General features: G+C 58.0%; 2 protein-coding genes across 4 annotated transcripts; one reads left to right on the top strand and one right to left on the bottom strand.

The window, feature by feature from the left end:
* The first annotated feature begins 567 nt into the window (after positions 1 to 567).
* Positions 568 to 8,183, top strand: GNG13 (G protein subunit gamma 13). Of its 3 annotated transcripts, none has more exons than XM_048061050.2 (3): positions 568 to 619; positions 6,942 to 7,082; positions 7,959 to 8,183. In XM_048061050.2, the coding sequence occupies exons 2-3, from the start codon at positions 6,985 to 6,987 to the stop codon at positions 8,062 to 8,064; spliced, it is 204 nt and encodes a 67-aa protein (XP_047917007.1). In that variant the 5' UTR covers positions 568 to 619; positions 6,942 to 6,984; the 3' UTR covers positions 8,065 to 8,183. The 3 variants fall into 3 exon arrangements, with proteins under 3 accessions (XP_047917007.1, XP_047916993.1, XP_047916998.2); XM_048061036.2 differs by lacking the exon at positions 568 to 619 and adding an exon at positions 5,099 to 5,795; XM_048061041.2 differs by lacking the exon at positions 568 to 619 and adding an exon at positions 5,805 to 6,777.
* A 336-nt stretch (positions 8,184 to 8,519) lies between these two features.
* Positions 8,520 to 19,485, bottom strand: CHTF18 (chromosome transmission fidelity factor 18). Its single transcript, XM_048060950.2, has 22 exons — positions 19,303 to 19,485; positions 18,837 to 19,007; positions 18,560 to 18,701; positions 18,243 to 18,438; positions 18,026 to 18,115; positions 17,881 to 17,933; positions 17,584 to 17,719; positions 17,179 to 17,391; positions 16,395 to 16,492; positions 16,180 to 16,303; positions 15,900 to 16,027; positions 15,181 to 15,274; positions 15,006 to 15,104; positions 14,582 to 14,712; positions 14,154 to 14,316; positions 13,795 to 14,019; positions 13,541 to 13,690; positions 12,863 to 12,993; positions 11,259 to 11,403; positions 9,852 to 9,968; positions 9,188 to 9,245; positions 8,520 to 8,830 (listed from the first exon to the last, which is right to left on the bottom strand). The coding sequence occupies exons 1-22, from the start codon at positions 19,418 to 19,420 to the stop codon at positions 8,694 to 8,696; spliced, it is 2,919 nt and encodes a 972-aa protein (XP_047916907.2). The 5' UTR covers positions 19,421 to 19,485; the 3' UTR covers positions 8,520 to 8,693.
* Between the last annotated feature and the right edge of the window lie 78 nt (positions 19,486 to 19,563).

Below are 19,563 nucleotides of genomic sequence, written 5' to 3'. Positions count from 1 at the left end.
CTTTGTTGTGTTTTTAAGCAGTTGCTGTGCCTTTATCTCGTGCTGTCAGGGGTCAGTAAAGTCCCCTGCTGCAGGTGAACGTGGTTCTGTTGGGTGGCGGCAGGGGTGGCCACGTGGTGTTTGTTCTCTTCTGGCCTGGGCCCGTGCAGCGTGGTCTTTCATCCTGGTTTCCCAGAGAGGTGGGGTTTTTTTTGTGTGTTCCTAATGCTGTGATCTTTCTCACCCCATCTACATGAGTAGAAGGCTTCCATTCCTCGTGTAACGGAGGTGGGGAAGGAGACTGTAACAGCTAAGCTTCTTTGTAGTCATCATTCAAGGTGTCTGGGCTCTCCGCAGCGCCCTGCTCTACAAGCCTTCCTTTCCAGCCCGCGGTGGGGCTGGGCAGCCTGCGTGGCGTTGCTCACGCTTTGTTTCACTTCTCTGCAGATGTAAAAAGACAACTGCAAAGCCAGGTAAGCCATCGCAGCTTGAAGTGTGTGGGCTCCTCGGTGCCATCCTGTTGGTGCCTGGAGCGGGGCTGGGCAGGGGAGGGAGCGGGAGCAGGTGAGGGCAGTGCTTCCTTACCCTGCACAGTCTGCATTTACCATCACCAGGAAGGGCAGGAACTGCTTCTACTGCAGTAAGTAAATAGCATGTTTATTCATTATTTATCTGCAGCTGAATTTTAATGAATTATAGCAGCAATGAGTAAAGCCCTTATAGTGAGGATTATACTCCAGATAATGATATAATCTTTTATGTATGAGAAAATGACTTTCTCTGCAGATTAGCACTTGACTTTGTAATAACTGTACCTGTATATCCAACCCCTGCCCAATCAACCACAGCAGAAAACATCTTCCCGGTACCCTGAGACTGACTAGTGTAACCTCAAAGGTAAATTGAAGGCTTTTTTTTTTTTCCCTGCTTTGCTCCAGGTATAATTGAGTTGAACAGAGCTCATTAAAAATTGAAATCTATACTTCAGAGTAGAAAAAGTGCATCTAAAGCTGTCTGATCCAGATACTGTATTTTAGCAAACAGAACTCTGCTGTTTTGGCAAGAGTACATACAGCTGATAGTGCCAAACACTAAGTAGAACACTTGCAGGTAAGCACATGCATTGAAAATAAAATTTTGCCTGGAACTAATGAAATTGTTTGAGATTCATAATGTTTGGAAAGGGAATGCCATCGTTCAGCCCAGGAGAGTAAGGTGCATGTGTGCTTGGTTGTGATCAGCAGACCTATATTGAGTTTATCAGGGTAACATTTCTAAAATACGTGGCTAATAAACTAATTGTTTAAAAACTTGTCCTCTAGTGTAATATTTAAGGGGAGGAAAAAAAAGTTACCTTGTGCCAGCTATAAACTTCTGTTGTTTTTACTTGTGCTCTGGGGCAGTGGTGCTGCAAATCACACTACCCTAAGCTCCCCCAGCATGGCTGGGCTATTTCTGGATCTGAATAGAAAATGCCAAGTGGGACCCCACCACCTCAAGCCTGACATGAGTAACTTCATGCTCAGGGTCTATTGGTATGAGAAAAGGGCAAATAGGTGAGTTCATGGCCAAGGAGACAGTGGAGCAGTGAGGGCACAGGACCAACCCCATGTGCGCTGCTTCGTTCTCCCTCTGCTTCCCAGCCTTGTCTCTGCTCAGTGGGCTGGGAGAGAGCTGGTGCTGTTTCTGCCAAGGACACTAATTAACCTGCTAAATGAGTTTATCCCTTCAGAGTGTGAGTGTGTACCGGGGAACTGAGCTATCTAAAATACCCTTCCAAAGAGAGCCTTAATTAGCAGCCTGAGCTGAGGGCAGACCCCTGCTTTCTGGGGGGTGGATGGGGGCTGGTGCCTTGTTGCTGTTGTGGGACTTCGTCTTCTAGCACTGTGCTTGCACGTGTTGTCCTTCCCTGGGTGCTTGTGCAGCACCCGGCTGTGTTTGACAGGCACAGCATCCCTTCCCTCCTCTCCAGGTCTGCAGACTTCGGGCTTTGGTCCTAGAAGAAGCCTAAACCAGGCAGCAGCTAAATGTGGTTGCTGCCACAGTAGCTCCATGTCAAATGTCCTTGCCCACTCTCCCATGCCCCACAGCAGGCTCCCTGCCACATCCCCGTGTTCAGAAAGCATCCTGGTGCTGCTCCATCCCAGCGCTGACCTCACATTTGCCCACATGGCTGAGATAGATCCCATCCCTGCTGGCTCCTAGCGTGAGAGCACAAAGCTGCCCCTTACCTTCCTGGCCCTGAGACACATTTCTCCAGGCTCCAAACCCTGTCTGAGATGAGGGGTTCATGGTATTTTCTCCTTTCTTACCCCACACCACAGGCTGTGCTGGGCATGGGCTGTGTCCCCTCCATGTGGGCTACTGATGACACTGATAACGAAGGGGTAAAGTCACTGCTCAGCCACCTCAGGACACCACCGAGGAGTAGCTTTCTCCCAGCTGCCTGCCAGACCAAAAATACTCCATTTTAATAACTGGACTAAGCAAAGTTAAAAAAAAAAAAAAAAAAAAAAAAAACAGCTTGTTGCTGGCTGCCAGATTAACAGATGGCTACAATCATTAATATTGCAAAACTTCAGGAGTTCATAATTCTTTAATCTACAAAGCCAGGCAGGGTTGCTAATGCGAGCCCTGCAATCTGCTGCGTGGGGTGGGCACGGCGGGGGCTGCGCAGCCGGGTCCTCAGTGGGCGCTTGGGGATTTGGCACATGGGGCGCTTGTCCTGCTCCCTGCCCAAAGCCTGCCAAGAAAAGGTGCCAGGGTGACCATGGCTATAGGAGGGGATGAGCTTCAGGGCCCCCTCGGCTTTGGGATGGTGTCGATGGCTCTGAAATTCGCTGGGCACTGCCTGTGCCATCCCTGGCAGCTCTGCCCGGCCCCGCTCAGCCACCGCTGCAGTCAGATTGTGGAAAATCCACGGAAATCCAATAACCCGTCTCCAGTGTCATTTTATCTCTAAACCCCAGCCTTTCCCATAATTGTTTGGAGGCAGCGCTGGGAGATTACGACTGATGTCAACAGCTAGATAATCTGGGGGCCAGCACGCCGTATCGCTGACCTCCTTCAGGCGGACGGTGCCATTTGCAAAAAGCCGGGCGGCGGCGACCCAAGGAGGCCACCACCACGGAGCCGTTCGCGGAGCACCCAGCGCTGGTGTCCCAACAAGCACGCACAGGCACCGCTGCCTCTGGGCCACCTCCTGGTGCTGCCGGCTCAGCATCCCACCGCCGGCCCCGGGCGGCTCCGTCCATCGATCGCTGGCTGCAGCATCCTCCCGGGGCAGGGGAGAGGAGCGGTGAGCCCATTAGGAGGCCGGGGAGGCCGCTAGTGCTATCGATCTTCGGTGGAGGCTGCCCGCAGAGGCTGGGGAAGGGCCAGCAGAGCGTGGCCAGCCTGGCTGCGGGCGCCAGCTGCATGCAGGGAGCAGCGAAGCTTTTGGGACAGGGCACCCGGGTGCCTGCAGGGGCTTCTGCCCTGCCAGAGGCATCCGAGGTGCAGCCTTTGTGTAAGAGAGAGATGGACAGCAGCAAAGAGTAAAGTTCTTATCATGAGGATTAAGCTATAGATAATGACACGGTCTTCTCCATACAAGAAAATGTCTTTCTCTGAAGAGTCACACTTGATTTTGTAATAACTACGCCTTACAGTATATAATAACGATAACTATCGTCTAATAATGAGGATTAGAATCCATGCCCAATCAACCAAACATCCTCTATAATATATAATACATATTAATTATACTTTACGTTTTATTATATTTATATCATTTTATATGCTAAATCGTCTACTATATTTCTAGTGTATATATTTATTTCATATTTTATTATTCACAGAATCACAGAATTGTAGGGGTTGGAAGGGACCTCAAGAGATCATTGTGTATATATAAAGTATATATACAAGCGATTATTGTATATATATATATATATTTTTTTTTTTCACCTCCCTTTCCTCAGACGCTCAGGCCAATGCAGGGAATTTGCTCCCTGAGCCCCCAGCACGCAGGGAACCCCCCAGCTTGGCAACACCGGGCTCATCTCTTTGGGGTGGAATTGGGCAGGTGCAGCAGAGCAGGAGGCTGCTGCTGTGCTCGTGAGCTCAGTCTGGGACAAGCTCCAAGCCGGAGCTGTGCTGGCCGCCCCCCTGGCAGGGTAGGGGTGCTCCCCACCACCCCTGCCAGGGGACACCTTTCTCGTGCGTGGCGTTAAGAGGTCAGCACAGCCTGCAAGGTGCATGCAGGGCTGGAGACACAAAGCGTCGGCAGCGTCTCGGGCTGGTGAGAAAGAAGTTGCTGCATTCACCCCCCTGGAAATGTTCCCTCTGTGCATGCAGGGATGTAGGAAAGGCAAACGGTGTCTCCCAGGTCGCAAATACTGGCCTGAATGGGTATGGTTTTTGGGGAAAAAAAAAAAAAATAAAAAAATAAAAAAATAAAAGTAAGCAAAAATGTGCTTGGAGTGCCATATGGCAGAGGAGGTGATCGGCAGGCACCAGGCTCAGCACACGGTTTTGTTTGGGGGTCCCTGCTCACCCTGCGGCATCGCCCTGCACCCCCTGGAGCACCCCATGGGCGTGCGGCCCTGCTGGGTCCCCTGAGACCAGGACACCTCGGGCAGGCGCCTCGGGCTGGGGGAGCAGCTCCTGTGGGTGCAGGAGGAGCAGCCCAGGACTGGCACAAAGGAGGGCGCTTAGTGCCCACGCAGACTGCCCTGGGGCAGGGCTTGGGCAGCTTGTCTGTGTGTTTTTGGTTTTTTGTTGTTGTTATTTTTTTTTTTTAAGCAGCAAAAAAATGCTGTCATCATAGTTATCTACTTTTTTTTTTTAATGGTTGCTTAATGTGGGTGGGTTTTTTTGTTTGTTTTGTTTTGTTCTGTTTGTTTTTTCCTTTGCGGTTTTGCTTTTGCTTCAATTACGGTGATTTTAATCAGTTAACAACACTTAGCGTTGCTTTATCTTTTTCCTCCCTGTAAGTTACACTAATTGCTGCTTTTTAATGCTGTTGTTCAACTTGTGCTTCCCCTGCCCTTCACCCTGGCCAAATATTTAGTTTCCAACTGCTCAGCTTTTGTATTTTATTTTATTTTTTTTTATTTATTTTTTTTTTTTTTTCTTCTTAGTAAGCCATCCCCATGTGCACCCCTGCAAATCCCTGCCTCCTGGCCCTGCCAGCACCAGGAAAATGGGAAGGTGCAAGAAAACCAGGGGCAGCGCAGAGCCACCAGCCAGGGGAAAGCAATGCCGTGGGTCTTGGGGTTTACATATGGGGAAGTCCTTGCTGATGGCACCCAGGAAAGCTTTGCAAGGATTCAGGCAGGGACGTGAGCAGGGATGCGGGCAGGGATGCAGGCATAGACATGGGCAGAGATGTGGGCAGGGATACAGGCACAGACAGGAGCAGGGACACGGGCAGGGATGCAGGCACTCCCTGGGGTGCTGCTATGTCCCAGCACTCGGCCCACACGTGTCCCCCCGGGGCCCGTCCATCCCTTACAGCTCAGCCGAGGCCGGGGTAGCCCTGTTTCGGCAGCACGGCCGCCGCAGCCCCGGTACCAGCACGCTGCCTTCGTCCCGGAGCTCACGTTCAGCGGAGCCAAATCCCCCGGGAGCAGCGGGGGGGGGAGGACGCTCTCATTATCCGGCTCTTGCCCTGTCGGAGGCAGCTGGACGGGCCGTGCATTAATAGATTACACAGAGGATTTGGGCTTGCTGACAGCGAGGGCAGCGCTAGCGGGAGGCGAGGCCAGCGCAGCTTGCCGAGCCGGCGGGGACGGACGCAGCCCCCGCTCCTGCTAACACCTTTTCCAGCCGAGGTAGGTGGAGAGCTCAGCTGTGGCCGTGGCACTGGGATGCTGCTGGGATGGCTGGAGCGGGGCCGGGGATGCTTGTCCACCGGGAGAGCCGCCGGAGGGAGCGGGAGCAGCGGGGAGGCCGGACCGCGGGCGCGCAGGGATGCTGGGTGCTGGGTGCTCACCCTCCTCCCGGCCGTGCCGGTTATTTTTCCTGTGGATGCTCAGCAGAAGCGCCGAGCTGCTGAGCCCTGCCCTGCGTGGGGGCTGAGGCTGGCCCGGGATGCGGGGTGTCCCTGCTTTGGTCACCCCGGTGCAAAGCGATGCTGCCGGGTGGGCCTGGTGCTGCTCTGTGCCGGACAGAGCACGGCCCCGGGCTTTGCTGGGGTCATGGCTGGCCACGGGCAGGAGGAAACGTCCCCTTGTGCCACCCGTCCCTGGGACAGCATGGGGAACCAGGGCTCATGCAGCTGTGGTCACAGCTTGTGCCCGATTGGGTGCTGTGCCTCAGTTTCCCCACCATGTCCCCACTATTAGCTGTGTTGCTGTGGGGTTCTCGGTGCTTTGCTCCCCTCACCCCCACCAGCCCTCCCCAGGGGCCACAGGGCCTCCTTCCCCAGTGGATGGTGCCACTCGGTGCTGCCCTTGGGGGCTGCTGCAGCCCAGGGGTGAGGCTGGGAGGGGGGGGGGATGGATCTCACCCCAGCCCCAAATACTGGCTTGGGGGGGGCTGCAATACATCCCCACCACACACCGCAGCCCTTTCTCCAGGGCTCTGCAGGGCCAAAATCCCTCCTGCCCCTCGCTCAGGGCCACAGCCAGGCAGGGGAACGCTGCCCCCCGCCCCAGAGAGTCTCTGGTTTGTTATTTGCACACACCAACAGCCAAATCACAGTCAAATCCAGCCCGGCTCTCCAGGGCAGGCTTTGCATGTGCCCGCGGGCTCAGCGTGGCTACAAGAGCGCGGCACCGGGCACTCGCTGCTGTGCCCGGCCGTGCCACCGAGGTAAGTGCAGCCCTCGCCTCCGGCCGAGGCAGCAAAACCTCCCGAAATCTCTCGGAGCCACAGGTCCACAATGGGTGGGATTGGGAACGTCCCCGGGAGCTCAGGGAGCACGGGGATGGGGCGGGGGGCAGCCGGGGACACAGCGCGGACACCCTGCCTTTCAGCCCCCGCCACCGCCGCGCCGAGCCCCCGCCGAGCCCGGGTGCCATGGACGAGTGGGACCTGCCGCAGTGGAAGAAGGAGGTGGAAAGCCTCAAGTACCAGCTGGCCTACAAGCGGGAGATGTCCTCCAAGACGATACCCGAGTGAGTGGGCATGGCCGGGGAGCGACGGCGGGGCTTCCTCCCCCTGCCCCCTCCAAATCTCCTCCCCAAACGATTCAGAAATCGTCCCCCCGCGGTCACCCAAGCCCCAGCTGCTGAAGCCTCGCCAGACCCCCCCCCAGGTGCTCGTAACGCCCCATGCCTGCTTCTCTCAAGCTGCCCAAGCGGCCAGGACGTGGCGGCAGCTGTAGGACCCCTGGGTCTCCCTGGGAGCCCCCCAGCGCTTTGGGCTCAGCCTCTGCCTTGTACCCTCTCCTGTACCCCAAAGTGGAATGAGGTCCAACCCCATGTGCTCTGAAAACACCCCCATACCCCGTGCCATGCACGCTGCCACGCACCCAAACGCTGCCAGGGCAGCGGGGCTGCCAGGGGGCGGCTGGGGGCTGCAGGACCAAAGCCTGAGCTGACTGGGGAGGGCAAAACGGGGCTGTGGGTGTGAGGGTGGGTGCCCAGAAGCTGCAAAGCAAAGCTGGAAATGAAACCTATAAAAGCAGAGTTGCAAAGAGGCATTTCTGCATGGCTTGTGCCTCGCTGCTGCCCACCACGAAGGGGCTCGGCCCATCCCCGCGGCCTCCCTCTTACACAGTGAGGGGGGGAGAGGAAAAGGGCGACCTGAGCACGGTTCACAGGGCAGTGGCGAGGCCGGCAGCACACGGCAGCCACAGGCACTGGGGACAGGAGGCAGCTGATGAGGTCTCGGAGAGCTGGGGGCTCCGGCCTGATGGCTCCCACAGCAAAACGCTGCCCTGGGCCCACCGTGTGCAGGCCTCGCTTCGGTGCGGAGCAAATCGGGGAGGGTTTGTGCACAGCAGCCCCAAAAAGCCAGGCTGTGTAACCCCCCCCCAACCCCTCCTGCAGGTTTGTGAAGTGGATCGAGGACGGCATCCCAGAAGATCCCTTCCTGAACCCGGAGCTGATGAAGAACAACCCCTGGGTGGAGAAGGGGAAGTGCAGCATCCTCTGAGGGCCGCGGGCCGGCAGCGGCTCGGGCCCGCCGGGCGCCCGGCCTAACGGTGAATGTACACTTTTTTATTAGGTAGCTTCCGAATACGACTAACTGAAAAACCCTACCCTCATCTTGTCTTTTTATTTTTAGTAGTGAAAGCGTTTTCTTTTTTATATGGGGTGCCTGGGAAAAGAGACACGGGGTGGGCAAGGTGAGGTGTGGGTCGAAGCAGAGGGCTACAGGAGGAGTGAAAGTTTCTCTGGGGATGGGCTGTGGGGGGCAGGTACAGCCTTCCACGTGCTTCTGCCCCCCTTCTGTAAACGTGACCGATTTTTCAACTTGTAAAGGAAAAAAAACTTTTATAAAACATTTACAATGATTTTACTCTTTTGTATATTGTAGGCTATGCAGTTTTGCAGCACAACAGGCAAAATATGGCAACTAAGGGTTTATAAATGAAATAAACAGCAATATTTCAAGATTTTATTAATTTTTATATTTTATTTTTTTTTTAAACAAAACAACTGGTTATTAAAAAAAAATATCAGCACCACCTGCACCCGCTCCATTCAAGGGTGAAACAGCTAAAAGCCAGCTTATCATTTCGCTCCTCTCTCCGGTATTTCCTAGGTTCCCTCTGGTCCCTGCTAGAGCAGGTCCTTGATGTAGAGGTTCCTCCTGACCGCGTTTGAAACCCCTTCATTAAATCGGAACCAGACGTCGCTGTTGCCCACGGCCTTTCCCATCTGTCTCTCGACTGAATCTTGCTCGGAGGGCTGAGGGGCTGCAGGGCAGGGGACGGGGAGGAAGACTGGGGGTAAGGAACGTGGAGGAACTCCCCCCCTTTATTCTCATGAGCCCCACCAAGAGGGGAGCTCACACTGCACACAGGGAGGGTTGCAGGCGCACAGCTGATGCCACGACTCAGCTCCCACAGACACTTGCAGGACCCCATAACCCTGCTCCCCAGCCCAGTTCATTTCCCAGTTTCCCTTTCCCAGCCCACCAACATTCCCCCAGGCTGGGGACAGGGCTTAGGGACAGAACACCCAGCTGGGGACCCGTGCACGTGGGGTCCAAGCACTGCAAATACAGGGACCCCCGGCAGCACCTGTGGGCACCCCGTCCCCCTGCCACCTACCCGGGGCTGTGGACACCCTCTGCCGCAGAAGAGGCCGCCCGAAGAAGTCAGTCTCAGGCTGTGAAAAACAAACAAGGCGGGGGTCAGCGCAGCCCCGCCGGTGCCTGCTCCAACCCCCGGCGCAGGAGCAGGAAGCCACCGAGCAGGAGCTGAATGCAAATCCTGCGGAAAGGGCGAGTGGCCTTGGTAAAACGCAAACAACATTCAAAATCAGTAGGAAAAGACAAATGTTAGGGGTTGCTGTGTTAAACAGGGTTTTGCTGAGGGCTAAAGTCTGAAGTTCAGTCCAGGACAAAGGGCAGTGGCACGGGACCAGGGCAGCCCCGCGGTGCCCGGCTGGTCCCTGGCGCTGCTCCGGCTGCTCCCCACCAACCTCCCTGGCTGCAGCCAGATGGGGTTTGGGTGCTCCGATACAGGAGTACGTGGGCTGTGCTGAAGGCACTGCCACATCTCCTGTCCCCACGATGGATGGGGCCTTCAGGGGGTGGGCTGCAGGACCCACCTCCCCAGGCACCAATATCCCCAGGAGCAGGGAACGGAGCAGCCACAGGGGTTTTGTGGCCACATGGCTGCAGGAGAAACACCCCGGGGACACATTGCACAGCCCGCTGATGGGTAAAGGGCCCTCCGACCTTACTGCTGATAACTGTGGCCCCCCCCTCACCTTGTCCTCCACCGCTGCCCTCCTCACGATGTGCTCCAGGCGCTGCTGGTGGTTTTGGGGTGCTGCCGGCCCCATGTCCCCGCTCTCTGCTGGCTCACCGGGGCCTCTTGCTGGCTCCTGTGGGGGGAAGACCGCTGAGCACATCCCCTCTGGGCTGCTCCTGGGTGCCCAGACCAGGGAGAAAGCCCCCAGCTGAGGACCTCTGCCTTTTTCCTTCAACACACCCGACTTCAACAAACACCCGACTGTTCCCACCTGGGAAACGCAGGAGGGTTTCATGGGTTTTGTTACAGATATAGTCATCTTTATGCTGTAGTCTGGGGTCTATTTGCCGCCTATTTGGATAACAATACTTTGTTGTAAATGTTTTTCATCATGTTGTCTCCCAGCAGCAGCTCCAGATTAGCCCAAGGCAGCGCTTCGGGCACGCTGTGTGTGCTGTTCCTTTGCTTGGGACTTTGTGGTTGGCACCGCATAAACAAGAAGCCTTCAGAGATGTTTTTACACCATCTCTCTGCCACAGGTGTCCCCTGAGGAACTGCCTCTGCTGCAAGAAGGGGCTCCCAGGGATCCATTATCCCCCTGGCACCAGGGCAAGGCAGTCAGCAGTTACACAAACCAAACCAGGGCTGTTTCTCAGCCTCCACATTTGCCCACTTCCACCTTCTCCTGCCTCATGCCCACTGCCCCGTGCAGTGGAGGGTTTTGGCAGTGGGCAAAGGAGCTCTGCTCCTCCCAGGGTGGTCTGGCATCCTTGGGAGGATCAAAGTGAAGCGACGGGAATGTGCAGGCAGGAAAGAGCAGGTCACCTCCTTCACTGATGTGTATAAGTCACAGCCAGGTCAACTAAAATTCCCATCCCTAGTTAGAGAGGTTAAGGGTTTATAGCTTATACTCGGAGTGAGTATTTCCAGAATTCATACAAAAAGATGAGCTGTTTGGGCCTGCCACACGCAAGGCTGATGTGCTGCCCCATGCCTGCTGTCAGCCCAAGGCAGATGTGCAGGGGCAGGGGGGGCAGGCAGGCTGCGGGGACCCGGGGGGGTTAATCCTGGATTTCCACTGGCAGAGCAAAAGCCATCAGCCTGTGTGTGCCTCTGCTGCCATCAGCAGGCGGAGGCGGCTGGTAGGGGCAGGGGCGGTGGGCAGGGGCATTTTGTAACCCCACACTGTGGGACGGGGGGACACAGCCGAGACGAGACGTCCTCCCAGGCCCTCTCCAGCTGCAGTTGGGCCCCCTAACAGGGTCTGTGCATGCACTGACAACCACCTCCTGCTTTGGGAAGACCCCTTCCCCACGCCAGCCCTAAGGACTTCATTTATCCCCATCGCCCACCTGCACCCCAGGCGACGGACCCGCCACCACAGGCGCCCTGAAAGCCCACCCCTGCTCTCCCCCTTCCCTACCTCGCTGAGGTTTCGCGCCTGCAGCAGAGCCTCCATCCTCCTCATCTTTTCCAGCTCGATCTCCCTGGCGATGAGCTGCTTGGCCTGGTAGGTCAGCTGCTTGCGAGCCGGCAGGTCCGGGAACCGGCAGACGTCCTCCACGTTCCTTCAGCCGCAGCCAGGTGCACGGGGGCAAGGAGGAGAGAAAATAAATCCATCACCGTGCATGGCGAGACCTGCAGCACTGCCAGCCCTGTCCCCTTTCTGTCCCACCCCGGGGCACGTTCCCCACCGCTGCCCTCCCAGCGGGCGCCGGCAGCGTTAGAAGATGCCCGGCGGGCGGTGCTGGACGTGCAGACCCAGGCTGCTCTGGTACAGCGCAGCTGAATGACAATCCCCAGGAGATTACACACTTTTTAATCTCGTTTTGAGTGCAAGAACAGGAAATTACACAGGTTTGTGCCAAACAGACTGCCCTGAAAAAGCCCAAGCCACAGGGTCGCAGGTGAGGCACAGGCGGCAGCAGGTTCCTTGCCATGAACCAGGGGGGGCCGCAGGGAGCCCCCCCAGGGGGACGCAGCCAGGAGCGGGCATTTGGGCAAACCAGAGCAGTTTGGTTCTTAACGGGGCTGGCACATCAGTTAAGCCTTTTTCGGCACAGTTAAAGCCCAGCCCGAGCACCCGTCTGGTTTCCTTTGTCTGCCATTGAGACCATTCCGTGCTTTATTCACGTTCGGTATTATTTCCCTTCAAATAATGGGAACGCGCTCGCATGTCAGATGGATTTGCAGCTGTTTAGAAGTTAGCTGTCAAATCTGCTATTTAAAAAGTCATTTTTCTTCCTGTGTTTCCTCACATGGTCCCTCAGCTGCCTTTAAAGAGCAGCAGTAGTGACAAGGCAGCACCAGAACAGGCTGCTGCAGGAAAAGCAAACAGTGCAGACACCGAGCTTCCCTGCAAAACCCAGCTCCTGTCCTTCCAGGTACTGCCATCTCCAAAACCACTCTGCCTATATACTGCAACAGAAAACAGCTTGTGACAGCTCGGAGAAAACAAAAGGTTTTGCTGTTAAAACAGCTCTGTTTGCCAGACACTGGGACATTTTCGAGGGGTGCCAGCAGGACACGGCACCTCCCTGCAGCACCAGCCATTGCTGCACAGCACACCAGGTGCTGCTCCATGCTGCTCCAGCACCCTGCCGGCGGCTTTTCGGAGCAGCCGGGCTCGGGGGGCAGGAGAGCGATGCCTCGCCGCAACCCGAGCAGGTCCCGCAGGCGTTTCCATAGAAAAAAAAAAATAAAATGCTTCACTGTAATTAGATACAGCGGCTTGATTTAACAGAGGCTAATTTCTGTAATTAACTTTGTACCAGGAAGACATTAGCTTTGCTCCTAGCTCTGGTCGGGTCTGTATTATTTCACCAAAGCCTCGGGAGCATTTACAGCTCAGAAGATCCCTAAAACACAGCGAAGACTCAGGTCCAGCAATGGCAGGCTACTAACGCACAAGTTCATCACATGAAACCAGGAGAGCGCACTCATTTTCTCGTCCTGGTACAGCACCCACGAGCTCCTGGCTGGCAGAAAGAGGACTGGGCAGAGGTACAGCAGTCCCTCGAGACTTACGGGTCAAGCTTGTAGACGTACTGGCCCTCGGGCAGGCGCTCCTGGTGGTAGGTGAGGTTGTAGGCCAGCATGGTGCTGATGAGGTCGGCGAGCTGCTGCTTCTCCTTGAGGCTGTAGAGCTGCGTGTTCACCTGGGGAGGAGAGCGGGGCCCACCGGGGAGGTGAGCAAGGGGAAAGCGCAACTCGAGCTATCTAGAGCAGCTTCGCAACACAAAAATAACCCAACGCAGGCTTCTTGTCTCAATATGAGAACAGATAGCGAACGCCCGTGAGGATACGACTAGGGAGGAGAGAAGTTCGGTCTCCTATTAGGGACACCCTGTGCTTCAGGGCAGGGGAGCCTCCTGCATCAGCCCGAAGGGTGACTGTGCCAAGGGAGCAGGAGTGGTTCTGGTTGAACCAGGCCTCCAAAATCCTCACTTGCGCCAAGCCCCCAGCCCCAGCTCCTGGAGGTGCACCCACAGCCAGGTGTTTGAGTGCCACATCCCCTCTGACTTCTGCATCGGGTGCAATTCCAAACCAACCCTGAACTGGGGACGCAGAGGTCTGGGACATCAGCTCAGCCCACACCAGGGCAGGGCAGCGCAGGGGACGTGTCCCAGCCCCCCTGGGAGCCACTCGCAGAGGGGACCCAGCACCCAGGACCAGAGCAGCCAGAAGGGGCCAGCAGGCACTCACTGGCCGGAGCTTCGGGGTGAGGATGTCCAGCAGCAGGCAGAGCACCTCCAAGACGAGGGACTGCTGCCCGGTGCGGCTGCGAGCGCTGGGCGTTATCCCCGAGACCATGGACACGATGAGGTTCTGCATGTGGTTCTGCTTGGCCAGGGCCTGGGGGGAGACAGGGCCGGGACAGCTCAGCCTTGGCCACGAGCGCAGGTGCCCCACGGCTCCCCGCTGGAGCCCAGTGGCCACTGTGCCCGCCCGGGGCTTGCCTCATGCTGGCTGCTGGGGTAAGCGAGCCGGGGGATGCTGGTGGCCGCGAAGAGCAGGTGGAAGGCCACGGGCAGGAAGGGCAGGTAGCGCATCAGCTGGAAGCTCTGCCCGTGCAGCACGGCCCTGCTCAGCATGTCGGAGAAGCCCAGCCACTCCAGGGCCAAGCACACCGAGCTGAAACTGGAATCCCGCAGCTTCATGTTCAGGAAGTTGTCGTACAGACCCTGCAGGCGGCCGGGCGAGAGCGGGGTTAGAGACCGGCAATGGCCCCATCTGAGGATTTTAAGCCTGGTACCCCATCCAAAAGGAGCACGGACAAGGACTCACACGCCTGGCTCTCCCCTCCAGGCTGCTCTACCTGGGCGAGCTTCTCCTGCTCCCCCGAGGAGCTGGCGAGGTGCAGGACGCGGTGGAAGCGGTGGGAGGACGCGTTGAGGCCAGCCTTCGCGCCAAGGTGCGACAGGTCGTCCTCGTCCGCCAGCAGCTGGTTTGGCAGCGTGGGGTCCATCCCTATCCTGTGCCTGAGGAGAACAGCAAGGACAGGGCTCGGGGGGCCCGGGGCACGTGCAGAAAGTGCAGTGCTGGATGGACCAGCAAGGAGTATTTGGACCCTTTTAAACCAGACCAATATCAAATTATTGGGCGCTAAAAGAGCATCTAGAGTACATAAATTTGCTGAAACCAAGCCTGGTCTTCAGCACGGTTCAGGTTTCTCCACTGCAGGTCCTGCAAGCAGGGCCCACAAAGCAGAGTGTGCCAGACAGACCTAACAAATTCCCCGTTTACCTTTGAACCCGTGGGAGCTGGAAGATCTCTTGCCAGATGGAGAAGAGCCCCTTGTTTTGGTCCTTCAAGCCGATCTTCATCGTCTGCACCATCTGCACGTTCAGCTCCTTCTGGCCTCGGCCGTGCAGGAACTGCAACACAAGCAGGGGGCTGCGTGCCGCGCAGGGGGAGAGGGGCAACGGGAGGAGAAAGGGGGTGCCAGCAGTAGCTCTGCGGTGCTGGGAACAGCCCGAGACAAAGGCACCTCGTTCTTCCTCACACTGTAGCAGAATCGAGGTTAAAAATAACAGCAGGGACAGGACTGACACTTTAGGGACCTGCCTGGAACACAATTTTTCCCTTAATCCCCATCTGAATCCAGATCAGGTCAAGCAAAGCAGCAAGCCTTCATCCCCCCGCCGAGACCTCCCGCTGCTACAAATACCTGCAAGGTGTTTATGCACGAGCGGATGTCGTTCTCCGTCTTCTCGCAGAGAGCCAGCAGCGCTCCCACGTCCGCCCTCATGCCCTGCAGGAGGGCGATCTGAAGGGAAGGGAGGTGAGCGGGGCCCCGGCCGCGCAGCCACCGCGCGGGGAGAGGAGCCCGGGGCCGCACGCACCTCGCCGAGCCGCTGGGCCAGCCGGGACGGGGCCGTGCGGGGGAAGCTGAGCAGGAAAGCTTGCTGCCGCAGCGGTCTGAGGGCTGGCACGAACCTGGAGAAAGGAAGCAGAGGGTGTCTGAGCCCCCCCCGCAGCAGAAGAAATCCAGCCACTAACGCTGCCCTCCGAAGAAACGCGGTGTTTAAAAGATGTACAGCGCTGCACGTCGGTGCACGCGCCAACGCTACCGTACCTGGGGCTGTTTGGCCTTGAGAAGAGAAGACTGAGAGGGGATCTTATCAATGTTTACAAATATCTTAAGTGTGGGAGACAGAGGGATGTGGCCAGCCTCTTTTCAGTGCTCTGTGGGGACGGGACGAGGGGCGATGGCCACAAAATGGAGCACGGGAAGTTCCGCACCAACATGCGAAGGAACTTCACAGTGAGGGTGACGGAGCACTGGGACAGGCTGCCCAGGGAGGTTGTGGGGTCTCCTTCTCTGGAGATATTCAAGGCCCGTCTGGACGCCTGCCTGGGCAGCCTGCTCTAGGGAACTGCTTTGGCAGGGGGGTTGGACCTGCTGATCTCTGGAGGTCCCTCCCAACCGCTACAATTCGGTGATTCTGTGTACATCCACACCTAGCCGAAAGTCACACCAGCACCCGTCACCTCGCTCGGGGCAGGGGTTTCAGCTCCCCACCCGTCCCCTTCCCCTCCCCGGAGGACGAGCAGCACGCACTGGTCGTTGCAGATGCAGACGATGGGCCGCAGCAGCAGACCGCCCTCGCGCCGCCTCCGCCGGCCCGGCGCCGCCTCGCCCTCCGCCTCCTTGCTGTTGATGATGTTCAGCAGCACGCTGATGGACGCCTTGGGGAAAATTAAGGGACAAAAGGGAACGAATGCTTGCTGTTCTGAAGCAAGAAACAGGTAATAAAACAGAGCAGAGGATGAGCTGCTAAGGGGGTTAAGAATTAAGCAAGAGGTGGCCAGATCCAGGCTGGGCAGCGGCGAGGGCTTACGGTGGGCGCGCCGTCTATCTCATCGATGATCAGGCAGTTGGGCTTCTCGTCGGCGCCCAGCACTGACTTCATCTGGGTGGCAGCTTCGATGCGGGTCTTGAAAACCTCCGGGCTGCGGTCGTCGCTGCAGGAGAAGACCGTGGCGGGAGGCTCGGTGCGGCACCACCGCCAGCAGCTTTTGGGGCCCAGCAGGGCCGGGCAGAGGCGAGCCTCACCTGGCGTTCATCTCCACCACGTTGTACCCCGCGTGCTTCGCGATGACGTGGGCCAGCGTGGTCTTCCCCAGGCCGGGCGGGCCACAGAGCAGGGCCACCTGCGGCACAGAGGGGACAGTCAGCCCCTGCACGCCCCTGCGCTGGCCGGGGCACCTGGAGGGGCACCGGGAGCAGGGAAGGTCGCTGGAGGAAGGGGAATGTAGCAGGAGCTCTTGGAGGTAACAGTCATCCTGGCTAGCAGGTGCACCTCTCATGCATTTTGTAAATTTATAGAATGACAGAAAACGGAGAATAAAACCCCTTCCAGAATAACACTCCCGAGAAACAACACACTTACATTTTTAGCATCTAATTTTTGTTTCCCTGGTTTTTATATCCTTTCACTGGATACGTTGAAAAACAGTCTGGTAAAACAGGTAGTTATCTCCATTCCTTTTACTGTTTCAGCACCATTGCTCTTTTCCAGATGCAGAAACTCTTACTCAAAGACATGACGCATTAGCCCAGACCAACCTCTGATAAAAAGGGCACTTCTTTCCTCTACCAGCCCACTTAATTTGGCTGGAGAAAGTCTCTTCAAACCTGTTCCCCTCCCCTTGTTATTACATTACTTAAGCTGAAACAGCAGAAGAAATGAGAAAAAAATATATTTCTAAATGGGAAACGGAATCAATTTTTTACTGGATCTGTACTGGAAAAGAAGAGAAAAGGAAGACCCTGCTGCTCACCACGGTGGTGGGGTTAGGAAAGGAGGCTCACCACAGCTGCGTCCTGGCCTGCTCACCTTGTATTTGGGTCTCTTGTGCTGGTCCAACTCAGCCTCCAGAATCTCCTCCGTGAGCTGGGCCTTCGTCTTCCACTTATTCTGCTGCTCCTTGGACTGTCTGAATGGGGGATGAGCCTCAGCGCTGGACTTTGCCTTCTTCACGGGCTTCTCCCTCCCGAACACCACCGTGTCCCAGAGCTTGAGCCACTTCAGGAGGCAGCGGTTTGTGTACTGGTGGCAGACAAGAGAGCGAGCAGTCACACAGGGATCTGAGGAGCACCCAGTAAGGACAGGCACAGGGCTCTGCCCTTCACGGCTTAACGCCTGTGTGGCGTGCACAAGAAGCAAACCCAACAACCCGCAGCATTAAAGGAGAGCTACAAGTGACAACCCCCCCGAACCTCACTTATCCTAGGAGCTCACATCATCACTGAGCAGCTCCATGTAGCGCCGGGGAGTAAACTTGTCCACCCAGAGGCAGTGCAGTGCGGACTCCTCCTTGTCTGCTGCCTCCGCTGCCTCCTGAGGCTCCACGGTGTCGTCACAGGTCTCAAGGCAACTGCGAGGAAGGATTAACGCGTCCCAGACCACGCAGGGAGCCAGGGCAGGGCTGGGAACTAAACCCAGCCTTCCCAAGCTGAGGATGCTGGGGGCAGACCCACGAGAGCATCTCAGGGGCCACATCTGAGCGCAGCAGGCCGGCTGCTGCCCACACCTCACCTGTTTATTATCTCCGTCAACTGCTGCGACGCCTCCAGAGCGCGCCTCCGATGCTTGGGGACAAACAGGGCGAGAGGGGGGTCAGGGACAGGCTGCTGACGGGGCAGCAGGGGCCAAAGGCTGGCAGGGCAGTAAGGTGCGATACCTCTTCGTTCACTTGTTCCTTCAGGTAGGAGAAGGGGACCCCCAGCAAGTGGAGCGGCCTGCGTGCGTTCCAGCCCAAGGAGTCGGGGAGCTGTGAGAAGCAGAGGGCACGGCGATGCTCAGCACGGATGTTTGGTGCTTCATCAAAGCTCCGCTCCTGAACCAAACGGACGTCGCAGAAAGCAGCTGAGCAAGCCTGGCCTCCAGACCCCCCTCACCTCCACTCCTGTCCTGGAGGGATCTTCCCTCACAGCCATGAAGACCCTGGTGCCTTCGGTGGACGTCACGTTGATGTAGTCCTCCAGGATGGGCGGCCGCTTGAGGACCCGCTTTGGGTTCTTGTGGGAGGGCGGCGTGATCTGCAGGGGCACCATGCCGCTCACCTCCAGGCGCTCCGAGCCGGACAACAGGCTCCTTTAGCGGGGGGCGAGACGAGGAGCGCTCAGACCCCACCCAAGGGCAGACCCACAAGGCTCTCTGAGCGAAACACGGTGACAGAGGGGCAGCGATGAAGCCGCCAGGGGAACCGGCCAACCTGGCAGCCTGGGGAGCTCCCAGCGCCTCTGGGCCAGGCACGAATGTGGCGGCATCCTGCAGGACATCGGGAACCAACTCATCGTCCGCACCGAAGTTCAGCTTCTTCACGGCTTCCAGCCGCTGCCGCTTCGGCTTAGGAGCTGCGTGAGATGGAGGGAGGAGAAAGCTGTGAGATGCGGCACGGACCGAAGCCCGCCAGAGCAGGCTCGGGTGCAGCAGGGCCCCATAGAGCCCCCAGCACACCCCACAACCAGCACCGGCCCAGCGAAACCTACTGAGGGCCACGGGCGGCTCCGGGGCTGGGGAGGGCTGCGGGGACCCACGCAGGGCACACTCCTGGCCCCTCTTCCTGGGGTTGCCCCCCCCGGCCTGCTCCGTCTCCTCCAGCGGCTGCCTCCTGCTCCGGAACTGGGAGATTTTGTGGCCGGCAGGCGGGGACGGGTAATCTGCGGGGCGGCGCGGAACGAGGCTGCTTGGGGCTGGCGGGCACCTCCGGCTCCGTCCGGGGCAAGCCCAGCGAGGCCACCCGGAGCTGGTGTCCCAGCCAGCGGCGCTGGGACGGCTCCGGGGACGGCATCACACCTCCGGCACGGCCAGAGGGAGCCTCCTGGGCTCCGGTTCGTGCCCGCTGCCTCCCGGCCCCGCCGCCAGGAGCCCGGCCCCGCAGTCGCAGCCCCCCGGGGCCGCTCCCCGCTCCCCGCTCCTCTCCTCCCGGGCACCGCGCGGCCCCGGCCCCGGCACCTTCCAGCTCGGCCAGCACCTCCAGCTCGGCGGCGAACCGCTCGTAGAAGTCGTCCCCGGCTCCATCCCCGGGGCTGTCCCCGGGCCCCTCCACGGGTCCCTCCCCGGGTCCCTCCATGGCCCCGCCGCGCCGCGCCCCGGGGCCGCCCGCTGCCCGCCCCGAGCTTCCTCCCGCCGCGCCGATCGCCGGCACGGCCGCTGATTGGTTGCGGCGCGCCTCTCGGCCGGCGGAGGAAGCGCTGATTGGCTGCGCCGCGCGGC

Source organism: Anser cygnoides, chromosome 15 (genome assembly GCF_040182565.1).
Source record: "Anser cygnoides isolate HZ-2024a breed goose chromosome 15, Taihu_goose_T2T_genome, whole genome shotgun sequence".
Classification (NCBI taxonomy): domain Eukaryota; kingdom Metazoa; phylum Chordata; class Aves; order Anseriformes; family Anatidae; genus Anser; species Anser cygnoides.
This window is presented reverse-complemented; position numbering and strand designations above follow the sequence as displayed.